The sequence below is a fragment of the Macaca mulatta genome, chromosome 10 (genome assembly GCF_049350105.2).
Source record: "Macaca mulatta isolate MMU2019108-1 chromosome 10, T2T-MMU8v2.0, whole genome shotgun sequence".
NCBI lineage: Eukaryota > Metazoa > Chordata > Mammalia > Primates > Cercopithecidae > Macaca > Macaca mulatta.
In genome coordinates this window covers 19,732,874-19,759,695 of record NC_133415.1, presented here as the reverse complement: position 1 = coordinate 19,759,695, position 26,822 = coordinate 19,732,874, and the positions used below count along the sequence as shown (strand labels likewise).

Below are 26,822 nucleotides of genomic sequence, written 5' to 3'. Positions count from 1 at the left end.
TCGCCCAAATCCCGCCCCCGCACCGCGCGCGCGCACTCCAAGGGGAGGCTCTTCCTGCTTCTGACCTCCCGCCCTCTGCTAACCCCAGCCTCCCTCAATCCCGCCCCTGCGACTCAAATTTTCAAAGGGAAGCACAACTTTTGGCGCTGCTCCCGCTGAGCCACAGGACCCAGTGCCTACGTCCACTGCTGTCACCCTGTTCCAGTCCACCGTTTTTCTAGTCTGGACGGCTACAATTCTAAGGGCCTGCCTGCTTCCACTCTGGCAGCCCAAGAGATCTTATTATACTGGAAATAGTGTTTTGGGTCACGACACTCCTCTGCTTCTTCTCATCACAGTGACCGCTAAATAAACGGCACCCCTGCCTCCAGTTGGTTACAGAACCTTGTTTTATTTTCTTCATAGCTTTAACAGTAGCTGCAATTTCTGTGTCTCATCTCTCTATTGACTCGTTTATAATTTATCTTCCTCCACCTTGTCTGTTTTGTTCATCACTTAATGCTCAGCACCAACAGCAGTGTCCAGCACAAAACTAGACACTAGACGGACATTTGAAGGAAGGAAGAAATGTTTATCCAGGGGAAGAATTGAGGCGGCACAGAGAATTAAATCGACTTGCTCCAAATCATACACCTTTGTGTTAAAAAATAGAACTCGACCAGGCGCCGTGTCTCTCGCCTGTAATCCCAGCACTTTGGGAGGCGAAAGCGGGAGAAGTACTTCAGCCCAGAAGTTTGAGACCAGCCTGGGCAACACAGTGAGACATCGTCTCTGCCAAAAAACAAACAAACAAACAAGAAACAAACAGCTGGGTCTGGTGATGTGTGTCTGTAATCCCAACTACTCTGGAGGCTGAGGCAGGAGGATCACTTGAGCCTGGAAGGTTGAGGCTGCAGTGAGCGGTTATCATGGCACTGCACTCCAGCCTGGGTGACACAGCAAGACTCTTTCTCAAAACAAAACAAAAATTGCTCAGATGTTGATGCACCTGTGCTCCTAGCTACTGGGGAGCCTGAAGCGGGAGGATCGTTTGAGCCCAGGAGTTTGAAGCTGCATTGAGCTATGATGGTACCACCACTGCACTCCAGCCTGGGCAAGAAAACAAGACCCTGTCTCTTAAAAACAAAAACAAAAACAAAAAACTGAACGATTCAAAGTTTCTTTTCTTTTCTTTTTCTTTCTTTTTCTTTTCTTTTTTTTTTTGAGACGGAGTCTCGTTCTGTCACCAGGCTGGAGTGCAGTGGCGGGATCTCGGCTCACTGTGACCTCTGCCTCCCAACCTCTGCCTCCTGGGTTCAAGAGATTCTCCTGCCTCAGCCTCCTGAGTAGCTGGGATTACAGGCGCATGCCACCATGCCCAGCTAATTTTTGTATTTTTTAGTAGAGACGGGGTTTCACCATGTTGGCCATGCTGGTCTCGAACTCCTGACCTCAAGTGATCCGCCCGCCTCAGGCTCCTGGCCTTCAGAGTTTCTTTATGAGAGTGGCCAAGTTAAAAAGTTAAAATATATGCCTTTTTAAGACGTCCCATTATAGACATCTCTCAGGAGACGGAATAAAACTCCCTTGAGGGCTAAGAAGAGAGAATTCTATTAGCTTCCTCTGAGATGGAAGAATGTCCCATCAACCACTGTCTCTAAAGACAGAAACTATCTTGGGGGATCTGGGTGTGTCTCCTGAAGTGGCAACATAGAAACATTTTTAAACATAACATTGTTATTCTTAAAAAATTTTGTAACTGTTGCAATCCACTTCATCATATATGTTTTATTACAAGATAAATAATTTTAGCCAGGAGTGGTGGCTTGCCCTGTAGTTCCCAGTCCCTTGGGAGGCTGAGGCAGAAGAATCGCTTGAGCCCAGGAGATTGAGGTTGCAGTGAGCTATGATAGCACCACTGCACTCCAGCCTGGGCAACAGAGCTAGACCCTGTCTCGGAAAGAAAAAAATAAAACCTGGCTGCAGTGACTCATACCTGTAATCCCAGAACTTTGGGAGGCCAAGGCGAACGGATTGCTTGAGCCCTGGAGTTTGAGACCAGCCAGGGCCACATGGCAAAACCCCGTCTCTACAAAAAACACAAAAATTAGCTGGGCACGGACCTGTAATTCCAGCTACTAGGAGGATGAGGTGGGAGGATCCCATGAGCGGGGGAGGCAGAGATGGCAGTGAGCCAAGATCGCGCCACTGCACTCCAGCCTGGGTGAGGGTGACCTCATCTCCAAAAAAAAAAAAAAAAATCGCAATTACTTAATACTTGCGTTATTTACCTAACTTCTCCTGAGTCCCAACGTAAAGGCATCCATGCTTAAGAAGTTGCTTGTCCTGTCCCAGGATCCCCTTGGTCCACTGTAGAATGTTTCACTACGGTATACCATGGTTTTTCTTTCAACATTTTTAAGTTTCCCAAATCCGTAAGAAACGGGCACCGTAAGCATTAAAGATATAAAGAAATGTAAGACAAGTGCTGTGTCGTTTAGACTTAACAGTCAGTGTGATTAGAAGCAGCAGAGGAGTGGCGTGACCGAGACACTGATTCCAGTTATAAGATCTCTCGGGCTGCAAGAGGGGAAGCAGGGAGGTCCTATCGAGTTCCTGCCGCTCAGGTCGGAAACGGTGGACTGGACTTGGGGGCGGGGGTATCAGTGGCAGCAGGCGGAGCTGGCAATTGTCAGGAGCCTTCGGCGAGAGCCTGACCCGGCCCACCCAGCTCTCTGGTTTTCTGCTGGGAGAGAAAGATATCCTGACAGATTCAAGTTTAGGCTGTGCCCTGGGAATGACCAAAGGATGTTGGTTAAAGGCTCTGTTCTGGGAGCGGGTCAGGATTCGTCCTTGCTTCCTTCTGAAGGGTTTTGTGTCCTCAGGCTGTTTCCCGGTTTGTGAAATAGGATAGTATCTGCCTCCTGAATCCATCACGTAATAGGGATGCAATGATTACATAAGGACTGTGAAGGCAGGCAGCCATTCTTATTAAAATACCAGAGGGGCGCAGAAAGTCCTTTGGAGTTTAAGGGTTTGAAAAGCCCCCGGTAAGTGGACACTTCCCAGCAGGGGCCATCACACTAACTCTCGCGTGCTCAGCCCCTTGCATTTTACAGAAGTCCTCCCAGAAACTCTCGTTGGCGCCTCTTAGCAGCCCAGTGAAGCCACAGGAGTCATTAACCTCGTTCATGTAACAGAAAACGGAGCTCTGAGGGATCTCGTTTCCCCTACGGGGAGACCACTAAGTTGCAAACGAAGCTCTGTGGCCATGGGTCTATTTCGGAGGAAATGGATTTCCTCCGTGGGGCGGGAGGCTCTAAGGCTCGAGGGCAGGAAACACCAGGAGGTGGCCCAAGCAAGAGGCCGCACGCAATACCCCGCCTCCGGCTCAAGCCCCGGATGAGGAAGTGGCGCGGCCACAGAGACGAGGCGGAGGCCCGGCGAGAGCGGCGCGGGGGGGGGGGGGGGCGCCAGGGCGGGAAGGGGGCGGGGCCCCGGGGCGGAGCCACCGGAGCGGCGCGGGTTCTCAGGTGAGCGTTACACTGTCGGGGAGGGCCTTGCAGGCGCTTCAGGCTCAGGGGCGGAAGCAGCGCGGGCCGCGAGGGCGTAGGCGGGGTATCTGGAGGAGGCGCGGGGATCCTGGAGAGGGTCCAGCCCTCGCGGCCCCGGCCAGAGGCGGGAAGGGGCTCCAGAGCTTCGGTGAGTGGAGCTGCCCGCCCCAGACTCGGGACTGAGGGGGGCTTGAGGTAGGGGGCCTTGGCCCAGGTTCGAGTCCTGGCCCTCATTCCCAATCCGCTGTGTGACCTTGGACAAGTCTCTCTCCCTCTCTGAGCCTCAGCGGCCTCAGCTGTGAAAGGGAGTCAGGGAAGGTACGCTGAGAGTTCACACAGACCGAGGTTTGGGGGGAGGAAACTCCTGCCTTCCTCTTCTTTGTGGTCGCCTTGCTCAGGACGTTGGCAGCAAAATGAGGATGGTGGGAGTATCTCTAAGTCTCAAGTGACCTTGAGCAAGTCCCTTGCCGTGACTCACACTTTCATCATCTACAAAATGAGTGGGCTAACTTCTTTTAAGATGTCCTTAATGTTCGGTTGTTATTGATGTAGATGGAGACAAGGTAATGAGTACCCATTCACCGCAATGCTTCCCCTTTAGGGGTGTGATAGAATACCTTCTCCTAGGTTTGACTAGCCCCTGGCGTGAATTCCCCTTAGTTCTTGGATTCTGTGGTTCTGTTTGTTCTCCATCGCTCCTTGTAACTGGAGAAGTGACTTCATCCAAGAGTCGCTTGGCACCGCTTCACAGCAGAGCAACACCAGTATCTTCACTGGCCTAAAATCAAAGAGTGGTTGCAAGGAAAAGTCTGACTTTCCAACCTTTTTGTTTGTATTTCAATGGCAGGGAGGCAAGATGACTTCTCTGCCCCAAGCTTGGAACAGCTAAAGGGAAAAACAGTGCAAGATGAGAACAACAAAGGTCTACAAACTCGTCATCCACAAGAAGGGCTTTGGGGGCAGTGGTCAGTATCGATTGGTCTTTAGAGGTTTTGTAAGTTGGCTGAGGTTCTGGTGTGTGCAATGCCTTCAAATTACACACTGACTCGTGACAATTGAGGCTAAACAGACAAAGCAACAAGGAGGATGGCAGGACCCTTCTAAATGCATTTGCATTCAGACTTTTAAGGAACATTATGAATGCTGCCGGTTTACTACCTTTCATTTGTTGAATTGCATTGTTAATTACAAATCTTCCGTGTATGTTCCATAAAATTCTAGCCTGCACTGGTTTGGCAGGTAAGAGAAACTAAAACCATATATCAGTTTTTACATTGAGTGAGAGAGAAGCAGCATAGATGTGCACAGAGCAGGTATGGTCAAAGCATGAACTTTCGCCTGGCTTCTAGGCATGGGAAGAAGGGGCAGGATACAGCATGGTATCCTGCACTGAACTATAGTCTGAATATCTGCTCTACTTATAATTTTCCTGGTGACCTTGAACAAGCTCCTAGTGTACCTTATCTGAAAGTTGAGGGGCTTTAGAATAGTTTCTCTTAACATCTATTTTTTTTTTCCTTTCCTTTCTTTTTTTTTTTTTTTTTGAGACATGGTTCCCCATTTGCCCAGGCTGGTCTGGAACTCCTGAGCTCAAAGGATCCTTCCACCTCAGCCTCCCTAGTAGTTGGGATTACAGGCATGAGCCACTGTACCCAGCTCTCCTTAGCACCTTGAGTCCATAAATCTGAAGAATAAAAGGGCACTTAGTATACTTTTTTTTTCTTTTGTGAGGGAGTAATTTTCCGTTCTGTCTTGACAGCCTTATTCAGAAATTGGAGTTAACAATATAATGAGTCATTTTATTTTATTATTTATTGACTTATTTATTTTTTTTTGAGACAGAGTCTTGCTCTGTCGCCAGACTGGAGTGCAGCGGCATGATCTCAGCTCACTGCAACCTCCACCTTCCAGGTTCAAGCAATTCTCCTGCCTCAGCCTCCTGAGTAGCTGGGATTACAGGTGCATGCTACCATGCCCAGCTATTTTTTTTTTTGTATTTTAGTAGAGACAGGGTTTCACTATGTTTCCCAGGCTGGTCACAAACTCCTGAGCTCAGACAATCCGCCCGCCTCGGCCTCCCGAAGTGCTAGGATTACAGGCATGAGCCACCGCGCCCCACATGAGTCTTTTTAATGTTGTGTTTTAGGGTGTATTTACTTCTGCATTATGTAGATACAAGCCTCCAGAGGGAAAGGACGACCAAAAAGGGAAAACAATAGTTTCTCTATCATAGAGCCTTGTGAAGCTTAAGTAAGGTGGTACATGTAATGCATTTAGCAGAGTATTAGACTCTGTGCTCAATAAATGAAGCCGTTATAATTACCAGACTACAGGCATTGCTGTATTTAAACTACAATTTCTGCTAAAATGTACAGTCTATTGTTATTACTTTGTATGCTGTTGATATTGCCTAAGTATTTGTGGAGTGGAATAAAACATAACTTTTGGCAGAGAGAAGGATACAGTATATACAATGTATATAAATACATATTTTGATGTATAAAATACAAAGGTAGCTAGATGCTGTATCCAGTCTTCTGCAAGACTATAGATCAAAATACAACTAACAGCTGGACATGGTAGCTCATGACTGTAATCCTGGCGTTTTGGGAGGCCAAGGTGGGCAGATCATATGAGGTCAGGAGTTCAGGACTAGCCCGGCCAACATAGTGAAACCCCATCTCTGCTAAAAATACAAAACTTAGCCAGGTGTTGTAGTGCGTGCCTGTGATCTCAGCTACTAGGGAGGCTGAGGCACGATAATTGCTTGAACCCAGGAGGCAAAGGTTACTGTGAGCCAAGATCACGCCACTGCACAGCCTGGGCAATAGAGCAAGACCCTGTCTTTAAAAATAAAAATAAAAATAATAAAAAAGAAACAACCAACAGATATTTATTAGGCGTATACCTGTGCCAGACGCAATGATTATGAATACTGCAAGGTTCTTTGTCCCTAAAGAGCTTTCAGTTTTGTAAGACAGACATGCAAAAAGGAAATGATAAAACCAAGCAGAAGGGAATGTATTCTCAGGGACCTTAATTGAGACTGTGTAAATTAGGGGGGAAGCTTCAACGGAGGATTTGTCGTGAAACTGTCGGTGGAAACATAGCAGATAAAATTAGGGATGCTGGGTGCTGTGGTGTGTGCCTGTAGTCACAGCTACTCAAGAGGCTGGGACAGGAAGATCACTTGGGCCCAGGAGTTTCAGACTATAGGACATTATGTTGATTGGGTGTCTGAAATAAGTTCTGCGTCAGTCTAGTGACCTCCCAGGAGTGGGGGACCACCAGGTTGCCTTAGGAAATGTGAACCACCTCAGGTTGGGAACAGCAGGTCAAAACTCCTGTGCTGATCAATAGTGGGATTGTCCTTATAAATAGCCACTGTACGCCAGCCTAGGCAACAACAAGACCTTATCTCTAAAAGAAAACGAAACAAAAATTTGGGAGTAACCCATTGTTTGATTTTATTAGGCGAAATTTTTGTTGGATCTGGTTATATTTGAAATCTAGATATACTTAATTGTCATGATATTAGCATAATTAAAAGTGATGTTTTTCCTCCCAAATTAAAACAGCGAAACAGTCATTCTGTCTTTATGCTTCTGAGTTTGCAATATTTGAGAGAGTTCTCCCCATCCCTGGTAGAGGGGCAGGGGTAGATAAACATAAAAGCACATCCCTCTTATTTTATTTTATTTATTTATTTATTTTTGAGACGCAGTCTCACTCTGTCGCTCAGGCTGGAGTGCAGTGGTGTGATTTCAGCTCACTGCAACCTTCGCCTCCTGGGTTCAAGTGATTCTCCTGCCTCGGGCTCCCAAGTAGCTGGGATTACAGGCGCCCACCACCACGCCCGGTTAATTTTTGTAGTTTTAGTAGAGACGGGGTTGCGCCATGTTTGCCAGGCTGGTCTTGAACTCCTGACCTCAGGTGATCCATCCCAAAGTGTTGAGATTACAGGCGTGAGCCACTGCTCCTGGCCTCTCTGAGGTTATTTTCTTACTCCTGTTAAATCTAAAGATTTACTCTGAGGGTCACATTAAGATACTGTTTGGGAAATTCTTTGAACATTGAATAACTGTAAGGAATTGTGCTGTATCTATAGAAACCAGCCTGTTTTGTTCCTGTTATATGCCAGATACACAATATTTGAAGGGGTAAAAGGCTGTCCAGAAGCCTAATTCCCAGATACTGAGGGCTGCTCTGTCCCTGGAAGCAGTGCAGTAGTAGAGAGAGCACGGAGTATGGAGACAAAGGTACCTGAGCACCATCCCACTCCACTGCTCTTGGTGTTCCTGTGTGAATCCATTAGTCACTGTAAGCCTCATTTCAAAATAGAGCCTCATCTGTCAATGGGGTGGCAATACTATCCTGATAGGGTTGTGAGGAACCAGTAATGAGAACATACACAATGTACCTAATGAGTGTTTTTCTACTTGAAGTCGCTGAATTGTCTTTCAGATGATGAGCTAGTTGTGAACCCCAAAGTGTTTCCTCACATCAAGCTTGGAGACATTGTAGAGATTGCACACCCCAACGATGAATACAGGTGAGTGTCTCTTAGGATCCATGGAACTGGGCAATTCACTGTTTCCAGATGATGTCCAAGGGATTTGAAGGGCAGATAACTCTCTTTGCCTTTCAAAATGTTCATGCTGTGGTGGCTCAAGCCTGTAATTCCAGCACTTTGGGAGGCTGAGGTGGGGTAGGTCATTTGAGCCCGGGAGTTCGAGACCAGCCTGGGCAACATAGTGGGACCCTGTCTTAAAAAAAAAAAAAAAAGCTCATGCCTTCTAGGATTTGATCAACAAATAATTTTTCAAAAGTTGTTCATTCCTGCTCCTCCTTTTTTTTTTTTTTTTTTTTTTGAGATGGAGTCTAGCTGTGTCACCTAGGCTAGAGTGCAGTTGTGTAATCTCAGCTCATTGCAACCTCTGCCTCCCAGGCGTAGGTGATTCTTCTGCCTCAGCCTCCCCAGTAGCTGAGATTAGAGGCATGCGCCACCATGCCCGGCTAATTTTGCATTTTTAGTAGAGACAGGGTTTCACCATGTTGCCCAGGCTGGTCTTGAACTCCTGACCTCAGGTAATCCACCTGCCTTGGCCTCCCAACGTGCTGGGATTACAGGCATGAGGCACCGCAGCTGGCCTAATTTTTGTATTTTTTAGTAGAGAGTGGGGTTTCACCATATTGGCCAGGCTTGTCTCAAGCCATCCACCCTGCTAGGCCTCCCAAAGCACTGAGATTACAGGCATGAGCCACCATACCCAGCCGTTTTTTTTGTTTTATGTTTTTTTTGAGACAAAATCTCACTCTGTCACCCAGGCTGAAGTGCAATGGTGTGATCTCGGCTCACTGCAACCTCCGCCTCCTGGGTTCAAGCCATTCTCCTGCCTCAGCCTCCTGAGTAGCTGGGATTACAGGTGCATGCCACCACGCCTGGCTAATTTTTATATTTTCAGTAGAGATGGGATTTCACCATTTGGTCAGGCTGGTTTTGAACTCCTGACCTCGTGATCCGCCTGCCTTGGCCTCTTAAAGTGCTGGGATTACAGGTGCGAGTTACCGCACCATGCCCAACCTTTTTTTTTTAAAGAGACAGAGTCTCACTCTGTCACTCAGGCTGGAGTGCAGTGGTGTGACCTCGGCTAACTGTAACCTCTGCCTCCCAGGTTCAAGCGATTCTTCTGCCTCAGCTTGTCGAGTAGCTGGGACTGCAGGTGTGGGCCACCCCACCTGGCTAATTTTCACATTTTTAATAGAGACAGGGTTTTGCCATGTTGACCAGGCTGGTCTTGAACTTCTGACTTCAGATGATCCACCCGCCTTGGCCTCCCAAAGTGTTGGGATTATAGGCATGAGCCACTGTGCCTGGCCTCTTTCTGGTTTTAAAGCTGAGATGACAACTGAAGGGTTGTGTAGCGTTTATCCATTTCCTTTGGTGCATATGGAGTTTCTTTGTTTCTAAGGGAGCTTTCTCTCATTGTTGTGCTGTAAGTCACAGACTGTCCAGAGTGACCTATTTGCCTTTTGTAGGGGATGAAGGATGCTAGGGAGTTACTGCTCACGGTATCCCAACTCTCTGTTGCTTTCTTTTTCAGCCCTCTGCTTTTGCAGGTCAAGTCACTTAAGGAAGATTTACAGAAGGGTAAGAATTACATCATTCTTAGAATTTTTTTTTTTTTTTTTGAGACGGAGTCTGGCTCTCTCCCCCTGGCTGGAGTGCAGTGGCGCGATCTCGGCTCACTGCAAGCTCCGCCTCCCGGGTTCCTGCCATTCTCCTGCCTCAGCCTCCCAAGTAGCTGGGACTACAGGCACCCGCCACCGTGCCTGGCTAATTTTTTGTATTTTTAGTAGAGGCGGGGTTTCACCGTGGTCTCGATCTCCTGACCTTGTGATCCGCCCGCCTCGGCCTCCCAAAGTGCTGGGATTACAGGCGTGAGCCACCGCGCCCGGCCAGAATTTTTTATTTACTGCCTCAGAAACTGTAAGAAACCTCTCTTCATAATTTCAAGGGATGAGGGCAAGTAATTCTTTTCTTTTTTTAAAAAATTTTAATTTAATTTTCAATTCAGGCAGTACATGGGCATGTTTGTTACATGGGTATATTGTGTACTGGTGGGGATTGGGCTTCTATTGTATCCATTACTCACACAGTGAACCTTGTATCTGACAGAACAGATACAGAACATTGTATCTGTGTCTGAACATTGTATTTTTCAACCCTCATTCTCTTCTCCATCCTTCTTTTTGGAGTCCCAAGTGTCTATTATTTCCATCCCACTTATAGGTAAGTACATGCAGTATTTGATTTTCTGTTTGTGAGTTAGTTCACTTAGGATAACGGTGGCCTCCAACTCCATCTGTGTTGCTGCAGTGGATGTGATTTCATTTTTTTATGGCTGCAGTTCTCTTCTTATCAAATTGTGTTCCCGCTAAAAAAAAATTGTCAAGTTGACGCTTATAGTCCCAGCTACTCTGTACTCTGGAGGTTGAGGTGGAAGGATAATTTGAGCCCGATAATTTAAGGTTACAGTGAGCTATAATGGTGCCACCACACTCTAGCCTGTTCAACAGAGACCCTATCTCAAAAAAAAAAAAAAAAAAAAAAGGCCAGGCATGGTGGCTCATGCCTGTAATCGCAGCACTTTGGGAGACTGAGGCAAGTGGATTGCCTGAGCTCAGGAGTTTGCAACCAGCCTGGGCAAAACGGTGAAACCCCGTCTCTACTAAAATACAAAAAATTAGCTGGGTGTGGCGGCATGCACCTATAGTCCTAGCTACCCGGGAGGCTGAGGCAGGAGAATTACTTGAACCCGGGAGGCGGAGGTTACAGTGAGCCGAGATTGCGCCACTGCACTCCAGCCTGGGCAACAGAGCGAGACTCTGTCTCAAAAAAAAGAAAAGAAATACACAACCTGCCTGTTGCCCAGGTTGGTCTTGAACTCCTGGCCTCAAGTGGAGTTCCTCACACCTTGACCTCCCAAAATGCTGGGGTTGCAGGTGTGATCCACCACATCTGTCCCATTTTTTCACAAACGATTTGTTAAATGCCTAGTCTGGGTGAGTAGGGATTGGGGAGGAAGAAATATTTATGATTGCCCACCACATGTGCAAGGCACTGTCCTGGGAGCTTTGTGTAATCTAGCTTTATCTTCTCAACAACTCTTGAGTGAGTGAGGAAGTTTATTCTCTGCCAGACTATACAGTCTAGGCGTAGCCAGAAGCGGTGATTCCTGCTTACTCATTCTGGATTCAGATCCTTTGTTTTTCCCTCTTATCGCTATGCCATGCTGTTCAAGGAACCAGAATGTCAATTGACAGTAAATAAGATACTCTTAAATAGTTCTTAAGAGAAAAAAACAAAAAAATTCTGGGTTGCTTTAATGGGCTTTGATGGCTGGGTGCAGTGGCTGACACCTGTAATCCCAGCACTTTGGGAGGCTGAGGTAGGTGCATCACCTGAGGTCAGGAGTTTGAGACCATCCTGACCAACATGGAGAAATCCCATCTCTACTATAAATATAAAATTAGCCAGGCATTGTGGCGCACGCTTGTAATCCCAGCTACTCAGGAAGCTGAGGCAGGAGAACTGCTTGAATCTGGGAGGCAGAAGTTGCAGTGAGCTGAGATTGCGCCATTGCACTCCAGCCTGGGCAGCAAGAGCAAAACTTGGTCTCTAAATAAATAAGCTAATTAATTAAATAAAGGGCTTTGATGTCACCCACTCTTTTTTTTTGTTTCTGTTTTTTTAAGAGATGGAGTTTCACTGCGTTGCCCAGGCTGGAGGCTGGAGTGCAGCGGCACGGTCTTGGCTCACTGCAACCTGCGCCTCCTTGGTTCAAGTGATTCTCCTGCCTCAGCCTCCCAGGTAGTTAGGACTACAGGTGTGCACCACCATGCCTGGCTAATTTTTATATTTTTATTTTTATTTTTTTGAGAGGAAGTCTCACTCTGTTACCCAGGATAGAGTGCAATGACGTGGTCTCAGCTCACTGCAATCTCCGCCTCCTGGATTCAAGGGATTCTCCTGCCTCAGCCTCCCGAGTAGCTGGGACTACAGGCGCGCACCACCACACCTGGCTAATTTTTGTATTTTCAGTAGAGACAGAGTTTTACTGTGTTGGCCAGGCTAGTCTTGAACTGCTGACCTCATGATCTGCCCACCTCAGCCTCCAAAAGTGCTGGGATTACAGGCATGAACCACCACGCCCAGCCTAATTTTTATATATATATTTTTTTTTTTTTTTTTTTTTTTTTTTGAGACGGAGTCTTGCTCTGTCACCCAGGCTGGAGTGCAGTGGCCGGATCTCAGCTCACTGCAAGCTCCGCCTCCCGGGTTTACGCCATTCTCCTGCCTCAGCCTCCCGAGTAGCTGGGACTACAGGCGCCCGCCACCTCGCCCGGCTAGTTTTTTTGTATTTTTTAGTAGAGACGGGGTTTCACCGTGTTAGCTGGGATGGTCTCTCGATCTCCTGACCTCGTGATCCGCCCGTCTCGGCCTCCCAAAGTGCTGGGATTACAGGCTTGAGCCACCGCGCCCGGCCGATTTTTATATTTTTAGTAGAGATGGGGTTTCACCATGTTTGGCCAGGCTGGTCTCAAACTCCTCACCTCAGGTGATCTGCCTGCGTCAACCTCCCAAAGTCCTGGGATTACAGGCATGAGCCACTGCACCATTGCCCCTGCCTTTTTTTGTTTTCTCTTTCAGACAGGGCCTCTCTGTTGTACAAACTGGAGTGCAGTGGTGCAGTCACGGCTCACTGCAGCCTCAGCCTCCCTGGGGACAAGTGATTCTCCATCTCCCATCTCCACCTCTGGAGTAGCTAAGACCCCAGGTACCCAGCCCACAGGATCATGCCTGGCTAATTTTTTTTTTTTTAATTTTTACTCAGGCTGGTCTTGATCTCCTGGGCCCAAGTAGTCCTCCTGCCTTGGCCTCCTAAAGTGCTAGGATTACAGGCATGAGCCACCATGCCTGGCTACCCACTCATATTTAACCATTCAATATTTCAATTTGAGGAGAAAACATTCTGTAAAACCTGGCTACTCTGGTTACACTGCCTAAGGGTTAGCCCTGCTCTGCAAGGAGCAGTAAAAAAAAAAAAAAAAAAAAAAAAAAATTAAAGTTGTCATTTTTTTTAAATGTTTTATTTTATTTTATTTTGAGTTGGAGTATTCCTCTGTTGCCCAGGCGTGATCTTGGCTCACTGCAACCTCCACCTCTCAGGTTCAAGCAATTCTCCTGCCTCTGCCTCCTGAGTAGCTGGGACTACAGGTGCACGCCACCATGCCTGGCTAATTTTTTTTGTATTTTTAGTAGAGGCGGGGTTTCACCGTATGGGTCAGGCTGGTCTTGAACTCCTGACCTCGTGATCTGTCCACCTTGGCCTCCCAAAGTGTTGGGATTACAGGCGTGAGCCACCACATTCAGCCAATTTAAAGATTTTAAAAGAATTCTATAAAACCTTAATCCTAAAAATGGCCTTCATACCTTCCCCCTATCTCCTGTCCTCTGTTATGTTTCTTACCAGACTTAAGGGCTCATTGAAAAGTTTGTTTCTTCTTTACCACTGATAACTTCATTCCAAAGAGATCTCCTTCCTCTTCTGGAATTTTACAGGTCTTTGAACTTTCTTTTCTTCCTTCTTATTTTATTTATTTATTTATTGAGACAGAGTCTCATTCTATCACCCAGGTTGGTGTGCAGTGATACAATCTCAGCTCACTACAACCTCTGCCTCTGGGGTTCAAGCGATTTTTATGCCTCAGCCTCCCGAGTAGCTTGGATTACAGGTGCCCACCATCATGCCTGGCTAATTCTTGTATTTTTAGTAGAGACAGAGTTTCACCATGTTGGCCAGGCTGGTCTCGAACTCTTGACCTCAGGTGACCTTCCTGCCTAGACCTCCCAAAGTGCTGGGATTACAGGTGTGAGCCACCATACCCAGCCTCTTCCTTCTTAAATTCTTTCTTTTCCCTCCCTTCTCCCTTTTTCTCTCCATTTTTGTTGATTGCTTAGGCTCTGGTCTTATTTCACCTAAAAAAGCAGAGAATTGTTTAAATTCTAAGCTCCTGAAAGGAAGAGACTGTGTGTTGCCCATGTCAGATGATCAATTGTGTTGCTTACTGAATGTCTGAGTATTTATAGATTAGAATATATGGACCTGCTTTTTCAAAATGTGTTGTCTCAGCCAGATATTGTTTCTGTTTTAGAAACCATCAGTGTGGACCAGACTGTGACTCAAGTGTTCCGGCTAAGACCTTATCAAGATGTCTATGTTAATGTCGTAGACCCTAAGGTACGTTTTGTTTTGGACTTGAATATCTTTTTGGAATGATTAGCACCCTTCCTCAAGGTTAGATTACTAAGGAAACAACGGGTTACTTAAGTGTAGTATTCGACTATTAAATGTGTGACCTGCTAGGTGTGGTAATTTCAGCCCATCGGGAGGCTGAGACAGGAGGATCACTTGAGGCCAGGAGTTCAAGACCAGCCTGAGTAGCATAGCTAGACCTTGTCTTTATTAAAACTTTTCTGTTTTTTTTTGAAATGGAGTCTCGCTCTGTCACCCAGACTGGAGTGCAGTGGCACGATCTCGGCTCACTGCAACCTGTGCTTCCCAGGTTCAAGCCATTCTCCTGCCTCAGCCTCCTGAGTAGCTAGGATCACAGGCCCACGCCACCACACCCAGCTAATTTTTGTATTTTGTAGAGACGGGATTTCACCATGTTGTCCAGGCTGGTCTTGAACTCCTGACCTCAGGTGATCCACCTGCCTCGGCCTCCCAAAGTGCTGGGATTACAGGCAGGAGCCACCGCGTCCTGCCTACTAAAACTTTTCTAAAAGATTAGCTGGGCGTGTTTATATGCCTGTAGTCTCAACTGCTTGAAAGGCTGCAGCAGGAGGATTGCTTGAGCCCAGGAGATTGAGGCTGCAGTGAGCTGATGGCTGCACTATTGCATTTCAGCCTGGGCAACAGAACGAGACCTTGTCTTGTTAAACTAAACATGTAGGCCATGGGTGGTGGCCCATGCCTGTAATCCCAGCACATTGGGAGGCCAAGGCAGGTGGATGACTTGAGGTCAGGAGTTTGAGACCAGCTTGGGCAAAATGGTGGAACCCTGTGTCTCCTAAAAATACAAAACTTAGCTGGGTATGATGGTGCACCCCTGTAGTCCCAGCTACTAGGGAGGCTAAGGCATGAGAGTCACTTGAGCCCAGGAGGCGGAGGCTGCAGTGAGTGAGCTGAGATTGCACCACTGCACTCCAGCCTGGGCAACAGAGCACCATCCTGTCTCAAAATAAATAAGTAAATAAATAAATACGTAGCCTATATGTCATTTAGAATGTAGGCAGTATGTAGGTTGCATTTAAAACCCACCCCCACTTTTCTTGAAGCTTGTCCTAACCATTTTTTGTATAAAAAACTATATGTAAAATTTTATATTAAAATACTAACATTTTAGAACATATTCTCATTTTTCTTCAGGAAGTGATGTTATAATAGATAAAAATTATTGTTCAGAAAGTGCTATTGGCGTTAATAGGTAAATAAAGTGCATAGCTCAGTGTCATGTTTGTGTGCCAGTATCCAGACTAAAATACAGAATGAGTCCCCCACTACCCTTCACACTCAACGTGCTGCCATGGCTGTAGGATTAGTTGTAGATTTACCAACTATACTGACAAGTGTGCTTTGGCAGGATATAATTCTGTTTATCAGAGTTCTGCTACTGAATGGTCTTCCAGTAGTTTTCTTTTTTGCAAAAAGTTTTTTTCCATGGTAAGTGGGCATTACCTTGTGACTATAAAATGTGGCAAAGTAATGTCAGAGATATTATTTGATTATTCCTTTTAGGATGTGACCCTTGACCTAGTGGAGTTAACTTTTAAGGACCAGTATATTGGCCGTGGGGATATGTGGCGACTAAAGAAAAGTTTGGTAAGATGTGATTTATTTGAAAGTCTGTTACTTTTTTCCATTATGTGAATAATCCCTGTTTATTATAGGAGAAGAATATAAAATTGTTTCTGATTTCAGCATCTACAATTATTGTCAACATCTTGTGTATTCTTCCATTCTCTTTTCATTGTTTTTTTGATCTTTTATTTGTTTACTGTTACAGATTTTTACTCAGCATTTTTGGTTTAGATAGGAAGTTATACTGTATTTTACATTTGAGTGGAACCTTAGTTTTCAGGTTTTCACTTGATCCCCTTTGCTCCCCACATCTCCTCATGGACAGGTATTTATTATCCCTAATTTATAGAGGTAGAAACTGAGATTGAGAAGTTAGGTAATTACCCAAGGCTAGATAGTAAGTTGGCCCTTGGCCAAAACCCAGATCCTGTGGCTTCCAGATCACACTGCTTTTTGCTGAACCCTCCTCCCATTTTCCGCATGTATTCATTGGTTTTTTTTTTTTTTTTTTTCCCGAGACGGAGTTTTGTTCTTTCACCCAGGCTGGAGTGAAGTGGTGGGATCTTGGCTTACTGCAACCTCTGCCCACTAGGTTCAAGCGATTCTCCTGCCTATAACTGGAATTATAGGCACCCACCACCATGCCCGGCTAGTTTTTTTTTTTTTTTTTTTGAGACAGAGTTTTCTTGTTGCCCATGCTGGAGTGCAATGGCATGATCTCCGCTCACCACAACCGCTGCCTTCCGAGTTCAAGCGATTCTCCTGCCTCAGCCTCCGGAGTAGCAGGGATTATAGGCATGCACTACCATGCCCGGCTAATTTTGTATTTTTAGTAGAGACGGGGTTTCTCCTGTGGGTCAGGCTGGTCTCGAACTCCCGACCTCAGGCAATCCACCCACCTCAGCCTTCCAAAGTCCTGGGATTACAGATGTGAGCTATTGCGCCCAGCCTGTTTTTTTGTATTTTTAGTAGAGATGGGGTTTTCGCCATGTTGGCCAGGCTGGTTTTGAACTCCTGACCTCAGGTGATCCGCCTGCCTTTGCCTCCCAAAGTGCTGGGATTATAGGTGTGAGGCACCGTGTCCAGCCCATTTTGTTAACGAAAATATTTTTATTATATTTTAATTGTGTCTTTTAAAAAATTTTTTAATTTCCATGTTATTGGGGAACAGGTGGTATTTGGTTATATGAGTAAGTTCTTTAATGGTGATTGGTGAGATTTTGGTGCACCCATCACCCAGGCAGTATATACCACACCCACATTTATTAATTTTTTAATGAACATTTCAACTTGAAAAGATTAGTTCATCAGAATTGTGAACTGGTTCTGAAAATTCTCCTCATTTGAGGTTTTTTTTTTTTTTCCTCCCATTTTGACACTAATCAAAAGAAATGAAGTTTTTGTATACTATGAAACCACAAATTATAGGTGGAATTTCCGTACAGGGCATATTTTCAGGAAAAATCTGCGTTTTATTTGTTGAGGGTTCCATTTTCTAATGTGAGAGATAAAATGAGAAACAACATGATACTTAAATGAGTATGTAAATGCAGATATATATGTAAACATATGTGAAGATCAGTATATTTGTAAAGCTGGTCATTTATCATCCACTTGGTCTTTCCCATTAGCTATACTTGCCAAACTCTTTAAGCACCTACTGTCATACCTACCCTAACAGGTTTTCCTGTGGGGTAAGTCTATTACTCACAAGCTAGTTGAACTTTGGGTTGGTAGAAGAGATTAGAAAGCTAGGAGTTCTTGTTTGTGATTTTTCATGGCCTTAATGTTAATCAATCTCTCTCTTTGTCTTTCTCACCCTCTCTCCTTCCCTCCCTCCCTCCCTCTCTCTCCCACTCCTCTTAGGTCAGCACATGTGCATATATCACTCAGAAGGTGGAGTTTGCTGGCATCAGGTAGATATTATGTCACTCTTGCCTTATCTATGCAGTAACTGGGCTATATAAAGCAGTGGAGGCATATGGATGTCCATACAATAAAATGCATAAGAGTATAAAATGTTAAGATTGTTGGCTGGCCACAGTGGCTCACGCCTGTAATCCCAGCACTTTGGGAGGCTGAGGTGGGCGGATCATGAGGTCAGGAGATCAGGACCATCCTGGCTAACACGGTGAAACCCCGTCTCTGCTGAAAATACAAAAAATTAGCCGGGCGTAGTGGCGGGTGCCTATAGTCCCAGCTGCTCGGGAGACTGAGATAGGAGAATGGCGTGAACCCGGGAGGCGGAGCTTGTAGCGAGCTGAGATTGCACCACTGCACTCCAGCCTGGGCGACACAGTGAGACTCTGTCTCATAAAAAAAAAAAAAAAAGTTAGATTGTTGTAGCTCAAACAAACAACAAAATGCACTATAGTAGTTTGAGGCTTAATGGAAGAAGTTGATGAAGCCCCCTGGTGTTCTGTAAAAAAGGGAGTCGAAAAAAAAAAGGAGATAGAGACTCACAATTTTACAACTGGAAAAATCCTAGATGAACATATTTGAATCATACCTTCTCATTTTACACATTAGGAAACAGGTTTAGAAACAAAATGACTAGCACATTGGTTCCTGATTTGTTACCTTTTTAACTATATTGCTGCACTATTGATTTATTAAAACTATTTCTATATTTTAGTTTGTGAAGATAAAAGGGACTTTTTGAAATCCCCTTTAAATTTAAAAAGTGGCTGGGTGTGGTGGCTTACGCTTGTAATCCCAACACTTTGGGATGCCGAGGTGGGTAGATTATTGCTTGAGCCCAGGAGTTGAAGACCAGCCTGGGCAATATAGTGAAAGCCCATTTCTACAAAAAAATACAAAAATTAGCTGGGCATGGTGACACGCACCTGTAGTCCAAGCTACTCAGGAGGCTGAGGTGAGGAGATCGCCTGAGCCCTGGGAGGTAGAGGCTGCAGTGAGACGTTATCATGCCACCGCACTCCAGCTTAGGTCACAGAGTGAGACTGTCTCAAAAAAAAAAAAAAAAAAGTACAACATGCACATAATTAAGCATTCAAATAGTTCAGAAAGGTATCTCACGAAATATACATTCCTCTCTCCAGAAACAACTTGTGCCTTTCCTGAAATTTACTGTGTATACATAATCATATTTATATCTTTTTTTTTTTTCGAGACGGAGTCTTGCTCTGTCACCCAGGCTGGAGCGCAGTGGCGCGACCTTGGCTGACTGCAACCTCCGCCTCCTGGTTTCAAGCAATTATCCTGCGTCAGCCTTGTGAGTTGCTGGAATTACAGGCACCCGCCAGCACACCTAGCTAATTTTTTTTAATTTTTAGTTTTTGTATTTTTAGTGGGAATGGAGTTTCACCATGTTGGCCAGGCTGGTCTCGAACTCCTGACCTCGTGAACTGCCCACCTTGGACTCCCAAAGTGCTGGGATTACAGGAGTGAGCTACCGCACCCGGCGTATTTATGTCTTGTTAACTGACTTGTGATCCTAAGATTGGTCAGCATGGTCACAGGGTACAGTGTAGTCCCTCATAAAGATCCCCATCAACTTTTCTTTTTTTGTTGTTGTTGATACGGGTCTTACTCTGTCGCCCAGGCTGGAGCGCAGTGGTGTGATCTTGGCTCACTGTAACCTCCACCTCCCAGGTTCAAGCAATTCTTCTGCCTTGGCCTCCTGAGTAGCTGGGACTACAGGCGCGCACCACCATGCCTATTTTTAGTGGAGATGGAGTTTCACCATGTTGGCCGGGTTGGTCTCAAACTCCTGATCTCAGGTGATCCCCCTGCCTCAGCCCCACAAAGTGCTGGGATTACAGGCATAAGCCACTGCGCCTGGTCCCCATCAACTTTTCACCTAGTGGTTTAATCCATTGAGGATTGTTATAAAATGTTGATTTTCTTTTCTTTTTTTGTTTTTTTGTTTTTTTAATTCAGTCATCTCTTCTACATTTATTAGCCAGAATCTTTTTGTAAGTAACTTTTCATCATCAACTAGGGCTATTAGACCAGAATGAAATACTGATCCTAAAAAGAAAGAAAGGATAAAGGCTTCATTTTTTTCCCCCCAAAAAGGTGTTAATCATTGGAGGGCAGCCAAGTAAAATGACTATGGCATGAGGATCACTTGAGGCCAGGAGTTTAAGACCAGCCTGGACAACATAGCAAGACCTCATCTATACAAAAAAAAAAATATATATATATATGTGTGCGTGCGTGTGTGTGTGTGTGTGTGTGTGTGTATTTTGCTGGACTTGGTGGCTCACGCCTGTAATCCCAGCACTTTGGGAGGCCGAGGCAGGTGGATCGCAAGGTCAGGAGATCGAGATCATCCTGGGTAACATGGTGAAACCCCGTCTGTACTAAAAATACAAAAATCAGCTGGGTGTGGTGGCACATGCCTGTAATCCCAGCTACTCAGGAGGCTGAGGCAGGAGAATCACTTGAACCAGGGAGTCAAGTAAGGTTCAGTAAGTCGAGATCACACCACTACACTCTAGCCTGCCGACAGAGCAAGATTCCGTCACACACACACACACACCCAATTATGGCTAGGTGCAGTGGCTCATGCCTGTAATCCCAGCACTTTGGGAGACTGAGGTGGGTAGTTTGCTTGAGCCTGGGAGTTCAAGACCAACCTGGCAATATGCTGAAACCCCATCCCTACCAAAAAATACAAAAATTAGCTGGGCATGATGGCGCCTGTAGACCCAGTTACTTGGGAGGCTGAGGTGGAAGGATCACCTGAATCCAGGGAGGTTCAAGGCTGTAGTGAGCCTTGATCATTCTGCTGCCCCCTAGCCTGGGTGACAGAGTCAGATTCTGTCTAAAATAACAGAAAAAAGAACGGGGTTGGTGTCAGGGCTTCTCTAGTTTGAGGTACTTGGGAAACAGATAGGAGGAGCACTTGAACACAGGTTGAGGCTGCAGTGAGCTATTATTGCATTACTGCACTCCAGCCTGGGCAACAGAGTGAGACCCCATCTTTGAAAACAAACAAAAAAATGTGTTAGCGAGTCAGTGTTCTTTAAAAAATCCAAGCAACTAAAGCACAACCCAAGAAGTGACTAAATCTCAAGCAGCACAAAAAATGCAACCTAGGTTTATGCCTCCAATATCAGCAGATCTCTACTGGATGGGTATCTAGGGGTCAGGAAGCCTGGATCTGTATCTGCAGAGCCAGTGTTTAGCCATCACTGTGATTAGTGGTTCGAGTGATGTTGGGTAACTCTGGTAAACCCTTAGTCTTCACATCTGCAAAATGGAATAGTTGGTTTAGAATATTCTTCTGTGAAGGACCAGTTAATAAAAATATTTTAGACTTTGTGAGTCACAATAGATGTCAGGTCTATTGCATATTCTGTGTGTTTGTGTGTTTCGACCATTTAAAAATATAACAGCCATTCTTAACTGTGGGCCATATGAAAACAGGAGATAGGGGAGAGTTGGCTTGAAGGCTGTATGTAGTTTGCCAGCCTTGGTTTGGAAACCTATTTAGATCTCTCTCATTTTTTTTTTCTATTGCTTTCTCTTTTTAAATTATACACACACACACACACACACACACGCACATGTTGTATTCAAGTGATTCTCCTACCTCAGCCTCCTGAATAGCTGGGACTACAGACATGCACCACCATGCCTGGCTAATTTTTGTTCTTTAGTAGACGCGGGGTCTCACCATGTTGGCCAGGCTGGTGTTGAACTCCTGGCCTCAAGTGATCTGTACACCTTGGCCTCCAAAAGTGATGAGATTACAGATGTGAGCCACTACGCTCGGCTGATCTCTTTCTTTTTTAAGTTCTTTGTTTCTCTATGTAAATATCCTCATACAGTTCTAGATGGAGAAAAGAAAACCCTCACATAGTGTCAGTTTTTAACTTTATTTTTATTTATTTATTTTTGAGATGGGCTTCCTGTATTGCCCAGGCTGGAATGCGGTTGTGCCATCATACCTCACTACAGCCTTAACCTCCTAGGCCCAAGCAGTACTCCCACCTCAGCCTTCGGAGTAGCTAGGACTACAAGTGCATGCCAGAGCGCCTGGCTCTTTTTTTTTTTTTTTCGTTTTGGTAGAGACAGGGTCTCACTATGTTGCTCAGGCTGGTTTCCAACTCCTGGGCTCAAACGATCCTCTTGGCCCAGCCCCCTAAAGTGCTGAGATTACAAGCATGAGCCACTGCAGCTGGCCACTTTTAGACTTTTAAAGGTCTGTCCTGATATTTGGCTCAGGCATGGTTAAATGTAAACTACAGTCTTCTATCTTTTCTCCAGAAGACTTACAGTATTTCTACACTGGATCAAAGATTACTTTCTTTTGCTGACTTCGTGAATGCCTGAGAAAAAAGATGCTTTGGGCCTACTATGAGAAAAATAAAGTATAGTCATTTGTATAGTTAAATTCATTGTAAATGGTCAAAGAATTTCTGTGCAATTAAACTTTCAATCTGATAATAGTTAAGAACATATGAGCTGGGTTTGGTGGTTCATGCCTGTAATCCCAGCACTTTGGGAGGCCGAGGCGGGTGGATTACCTGAGGTCATGAGTTTGAGACCAGCCTGGCCAACATGGTGAAACCCCATCTCTACTGAAAATACAAAAATTAGCCAGGCGTGATGGCAGGTGCCTGTAATCCCAGCTACTCCGGGGGCTGAGGCAGGAGAATTGCTTGAACCTAGGAGGCAGAGGTTGTGGTGAGCCGAGATCGTGCCATTGTACTCCATCCTGGGCAACAAGAGTGAAACCCCATCTCAAAAAAACAAAACAAACAACAACAACAACAAAATATATATATATAGTAGCAAAATCTTATTTCCTATTGACTGACATTTTGCTTTTAAAAAATACCGTAAACCCTAGCCTGTTGGATCACATTGTAACTTTTTATTTTTATTTTTTTTGAGATGAGTCTCACTCTTTCACCCAGGCTGGAGTGCAGTGGCGTGATTTCGGCTCTGCAACCTCTGCCTCCCAGGCTTAAGCAATTCTCCTGCCTCAGCCTCTCAAGTAGCTGTTATCACAGGCACCTGCCACCATGCCTGGCTAATTTTGTGTTTTTGGTAGAGATGGGGTTTCACCATGTTTGTCAGGCTGGTCGTGAACTCCCAACCTCGGGTAATCTGCCTGCCTCAGCCTCCCAAAGTGCTGGGATCACACCACCTCTGGCCACACCAAGCTTGTTTTAGAGGTCCTGTTAATGTGGGGTTCGGATGATTATAAACAGAGCTGACTGGGTGTGGTGGCTCACGCCTGTAATCCCAGCACTTGGGAGGCTTAAGTGGGCAGATTGCTTGAGTCTGGGAGTGCAAGACTAGCCTAGACAACATAGTGAAACCCCGTCTTTACTAAAAATACAAAAAAATTAGCTAGGTGTGGCTGCGTGTGCCTGTAGTTTCACCTACTTGGGAGTCTGAGGTGGGAGAATCTCTTCAGCCCAAGAATTTGAGGCCACTCTGGGAGATAGCAAGATAGTAGATACGGGTTTTCACCACGTTGGCCAGGATGGGTTTCGATCTCTTGACCTTGTGATCCACCCACCTCGGCCTCCCAAAGTGCTGGGATTGCAGGTGTGAACCACCGTGCCTGACCTCCTTATTATGATATTAAATAAATACAAATCTCTTCTCAGGTCAGTCTTGTGACACTTGTTCATTCACAGATGTAACTGGGCAAAGGAGTATGAAAAACATCCCATTTGGTATAAGCCATAGGCCTGGTCCAGCCTTCTTCATTTTGGCATGGGGTAGACCCAGAGGGATTGATTGATTGTCCAGCATTTCCAGGTAGCCTGAGCTGTAACTCATAGTACACAGCATTTTCTGGGCTTTTATCTGATTTTTGTCTTCCTTTTTTTTGTTTGCTTTTTGTGTTTTGTTTTTTTGAGACAGAGTTTTACTCTTGTTTCCCAGGCTGGAGTGCAGTGGCGCAATCTCAGCTCACTGCAACCTCCATCTTCCAGGTTCAAGCGATTCTCCTGCCTCAGTCTCCCGAGTAGCTGGGATTACAGGCGCCTGCTGCCACGCCTGACTAATATTTGTGTTTTCAGTAGAGGCAGGATTTCACCATGTTGGCCAGGCTGGTCTTAAACTCCTGACTTCGTGGTCCGCCCACCTCAGCCTCCCAAAGTGCTGGGATTACAGGTGTGAGCCACTGCACCCAGCTTTTGTCTCCCTTTTTTATGACTGATTGTTTAGGTGCAGCAGGTTGGGAGAAAGAGTGAAATTGGTAGAAGATAAGGGCTTGAGGGGGTTCACTGAGGGATGATTGATTACAGGGTGCTCAGCTAACAGCTACCACTGTTCTCCAGGATAGCATTTTGTGTTAATACCTGCTGTAATTCTGCTTCTTGCTAGTAAACTTAATTGAGCACCTCCTATCCTCGCACTGTCCTGAACAGTTTCTGCACATTAATCTAGTTTAATTTGAAAACAGCTCTGTAGAAGGCTGGGTGCGGTGGCTCATGCCTGTAAATCTAGCAGTTTGGGAGGCTGAGGCGGGCAGATCACGAGGTCAGGAGATCTAGACCATCCTGGCCAACATAGTGAAACCTCGTCTCTACTAAAAATACAAAAAATTAGCTGGACATGGTGGCATGTGCCTGTAGTCCCAGCTATTCAGGAGGCTGAGGCAGGAGAATCGCTTGAACCAGGGAGTTGGAGGTTGCACTAAGCTGAGATCACTCCACTGCCCTCCAGACAGGGTGACAGAGCGAGACTCCGTCTCAAAAAAAAAAAAGAAAAAGAAAACAGCTCTGTAGGGCGTAGGCTTCATTGTCTCTTTTGTTTTGTTTGTTTTTTTGTTTTGTTTTTTTGAGACAGTCTCACTCTGTTGCCCAAACTGGAGTGTAGTGGTGCAATCACAGCTCACTATAGCCTTGACCTCTAAGGCCCAAGTGATCTTCCTACCTCAACCTCCTAGGTAGCTGGGACTAGCATGTGTCACCACACCTGCCTAATTTTTTGTATTTTTTGTAGTGACAGGTCTCACTATGCTGCCCAGGCTGGTGTCAACTCCTGGGCTCAAGCGATCTGCCAACCTTGGCCTTCCAAAGTGTTGCGATTATAGGTGTGAGTCACCACGCCTGGCCCATTATCTCATTTTTAAAGATAAGGCCAATGAACCTCATGAGGTTACTATGGCCACTCACCTAGTAAGTGATACTCAGCTGAGATTCTTGCCTAGACCAGTTTCTCTCCAGGCTGGTCAGGTCTGAAAGCCATGCTGTTTCTGCCGTACTATTCACCTTTTTTTTCTTTTTTGAGACGGAGTTTCGCTCTTGTTGCCTGGAGTGCAATGGCATGATCTCGGCTCACCGCAACCTCCGCCTCCTGAGTTCAAGCGATTCTGCCTCAGCTTCCTGAGAAGCTGAGATTATAGGTACCCATCACCATGACTGTTTGATTTTTTTGGATTTTTAGTAGAGATGGGGTTTCATCATGTTGTCCAGGCTGTTGTCGAACTCCTGACCTCAGGTAATTCACCTGCCTCGGCTTCCCAAAGTGCTGGGATTACAGGTGTGAGCTACTGCACCAGGCATGTATTGGTTTCATGTAAGACTTGTAATAACTTGTGTGTGTATCCTTTCAGAGCACAGGCTGGTGAGCTGTGGGTTAAGAATGAGAAGGTCATGTGTGGTTACATCAGTGAAGATACCAGGGTAAGATTTATAAAATACATTTTTGGTTTTATCTCCCCATCCCATTATGGCTAAGTCCTAAAATCAAAAATAAAACAAGGGTGGGGCAGGACACCAAGGTGGGCAGATTGCTTTATCCCAGGAGTTCAAGACAAGCCTGTGCAACATGGAGAGGCCCACCTATACAAAAATTAGCTAGGCATGGTGATGGGTGCCTCTGGTCTCAGCTATTCAGGAAACTGAGGTGGGAGAATTACCGGATCCCAGGAGTTCGAGGCTGCAGTGGGTCATGATTGCATCATTGCACTCCAGCCTGGGTGACATACAGCAAGACCCCGTCTCAAAAACAAACAAACAAAAAACACAAACAAAAATCTGATATGCTCTTGACTGCTACTGTTTGCCTACATGGAACTAGTAATATCAAGTTCTCTTGAAACTGTTTTACAGTTGAATGTCTCCAGTTTGGAATTGATCTTCATTTTCTTCTGAAGGGGTCTGTTTAATTTCAAACAGAAAGATAGCCGGGCGCGGTGGCTCACGCCTGTAATCCCAGCACTTTGGGAGGCCGAGGCGGGCGGATCACAAGGTCAGGAGATCGAGACCACAGTGAAACCCCGTCTCTACTAAAAATACAAAAAATTAGCCGGGCGCGGTTGTGGGCGCCTGTAGTCCCAGCTACTCGGGAGGCTGAGGCAGGAGAATGGCGTGAACCCGGGAGGCGGAGCTTGCAGTGAGCCGAGATCGCGCCACTGCACTCCAGCCTGGGCGACAGAGCGAGACTCCGTCTCAAAAAAAAAAAAAAAAAAAAAAAGATAGAGTATCTGGCCTGCAGAATGCCATGCCCATTCATACATAGCAAAAGTTAAGCCCTATGGAAGATCATGTCATAAACTTGAAGAGAGACCTTTGCCAATGAACGTTACCCATGCTGGTAAAACCGTATGTCTACCTTTGCTCGTTCCCATCTCCATGCCTTCTCTGAGAGCAGTCGTTTTCAACCAGGGGTGATTTTGCTCCCTTCAGGGGTCTTTTGACAATGTCTAAAGACATATTTGGTTGTCACAACTGAGGGGTTGTGAAATTGGCATCTAGTGAGAATCCTGCTAAACATGCTACACATCCAGAGCAGGCTTCCAGAGCAAAGAGTTATCTGGCCCAAAATGTTAATATGTTGTAGGGGTTGTCTTGTGCATTGCAGAATGTTTAGCAGCATCCCTGGCCTCTACTCACTAGATGCCAGTATCACCCACCACCCT

General features: G+C 45.7%; 1 protein-coding gene and 1 long non-coding RNA gene across 51 annotated transcripts in view; one reads left to right on the top strand and one right to left on the bottom strand.

Annotated features, from left to right (window-relative positions):
- The first annotated feature begins 3,478 nt into the window (after positions 1–3,478).
- The window catches only part of DEPDC5 (DEP domain containing 5, GATOR1 subcomplex subunit), a 166,113-nt gene continuing 142,769 nt past the window's right edge, over positions 3,479–26,822 (top strand). For 31 of the 50 annotated variants that reach the window (XR_013399213.1, XR_013399211.1, XR_013399209.1 and 28 more), the window contains exons 1-8: positions 3,479–3,512; positions 4,381–4,498; positions 7,998–8,085; positions 9,638–9,684; positions 14,253–14,338; positions 15,899–15,982; positions 17,828–17,877; positions 25,515–25,584. Coding sequence is in view for 23 of the 50 variants with exons in the window: in XM_077949893.1 (XP_077806019.1) it covers positions 4,441–4,498; positions 7,998–8,085; positions 9,638–9,684; positions 14,253–14,338; positions 15,899–15,982; positions 17,828–17,877; positions 25,515–25,584 (483 nt within the window). In the remaining 27 variants the exon portion in view is untranslated. Of the gene's footprint in view, positions 3,682–4,380; positions 4,499–7,978; positions 8,086–9,637; positions 9,685–14,252; positions 14,339–15,898; positions 15,983–17,827; positions 17,878–25,514; positions 25,585–26,822 lie in introns of all 50 variants that reach the window. The other 19 variants (XR_013399214.1, XR_013399212.1, XR_001447745.3 and 16 more) reach the window with 3 other exon arrangements.
- Positions 4,378–13,167, bottom strand: LOC144331817 (uncharacterized). Its single transcript, XR_013399321.1, has 2 exons — positions 12,517–13,167; positions 4,378–5,584 (listed from the first exon to the last, which is right to left on the bottom strand). It is a non-coding gene; the product is annotated as an uncharacterized LOC144331817 (long non-coding RNA).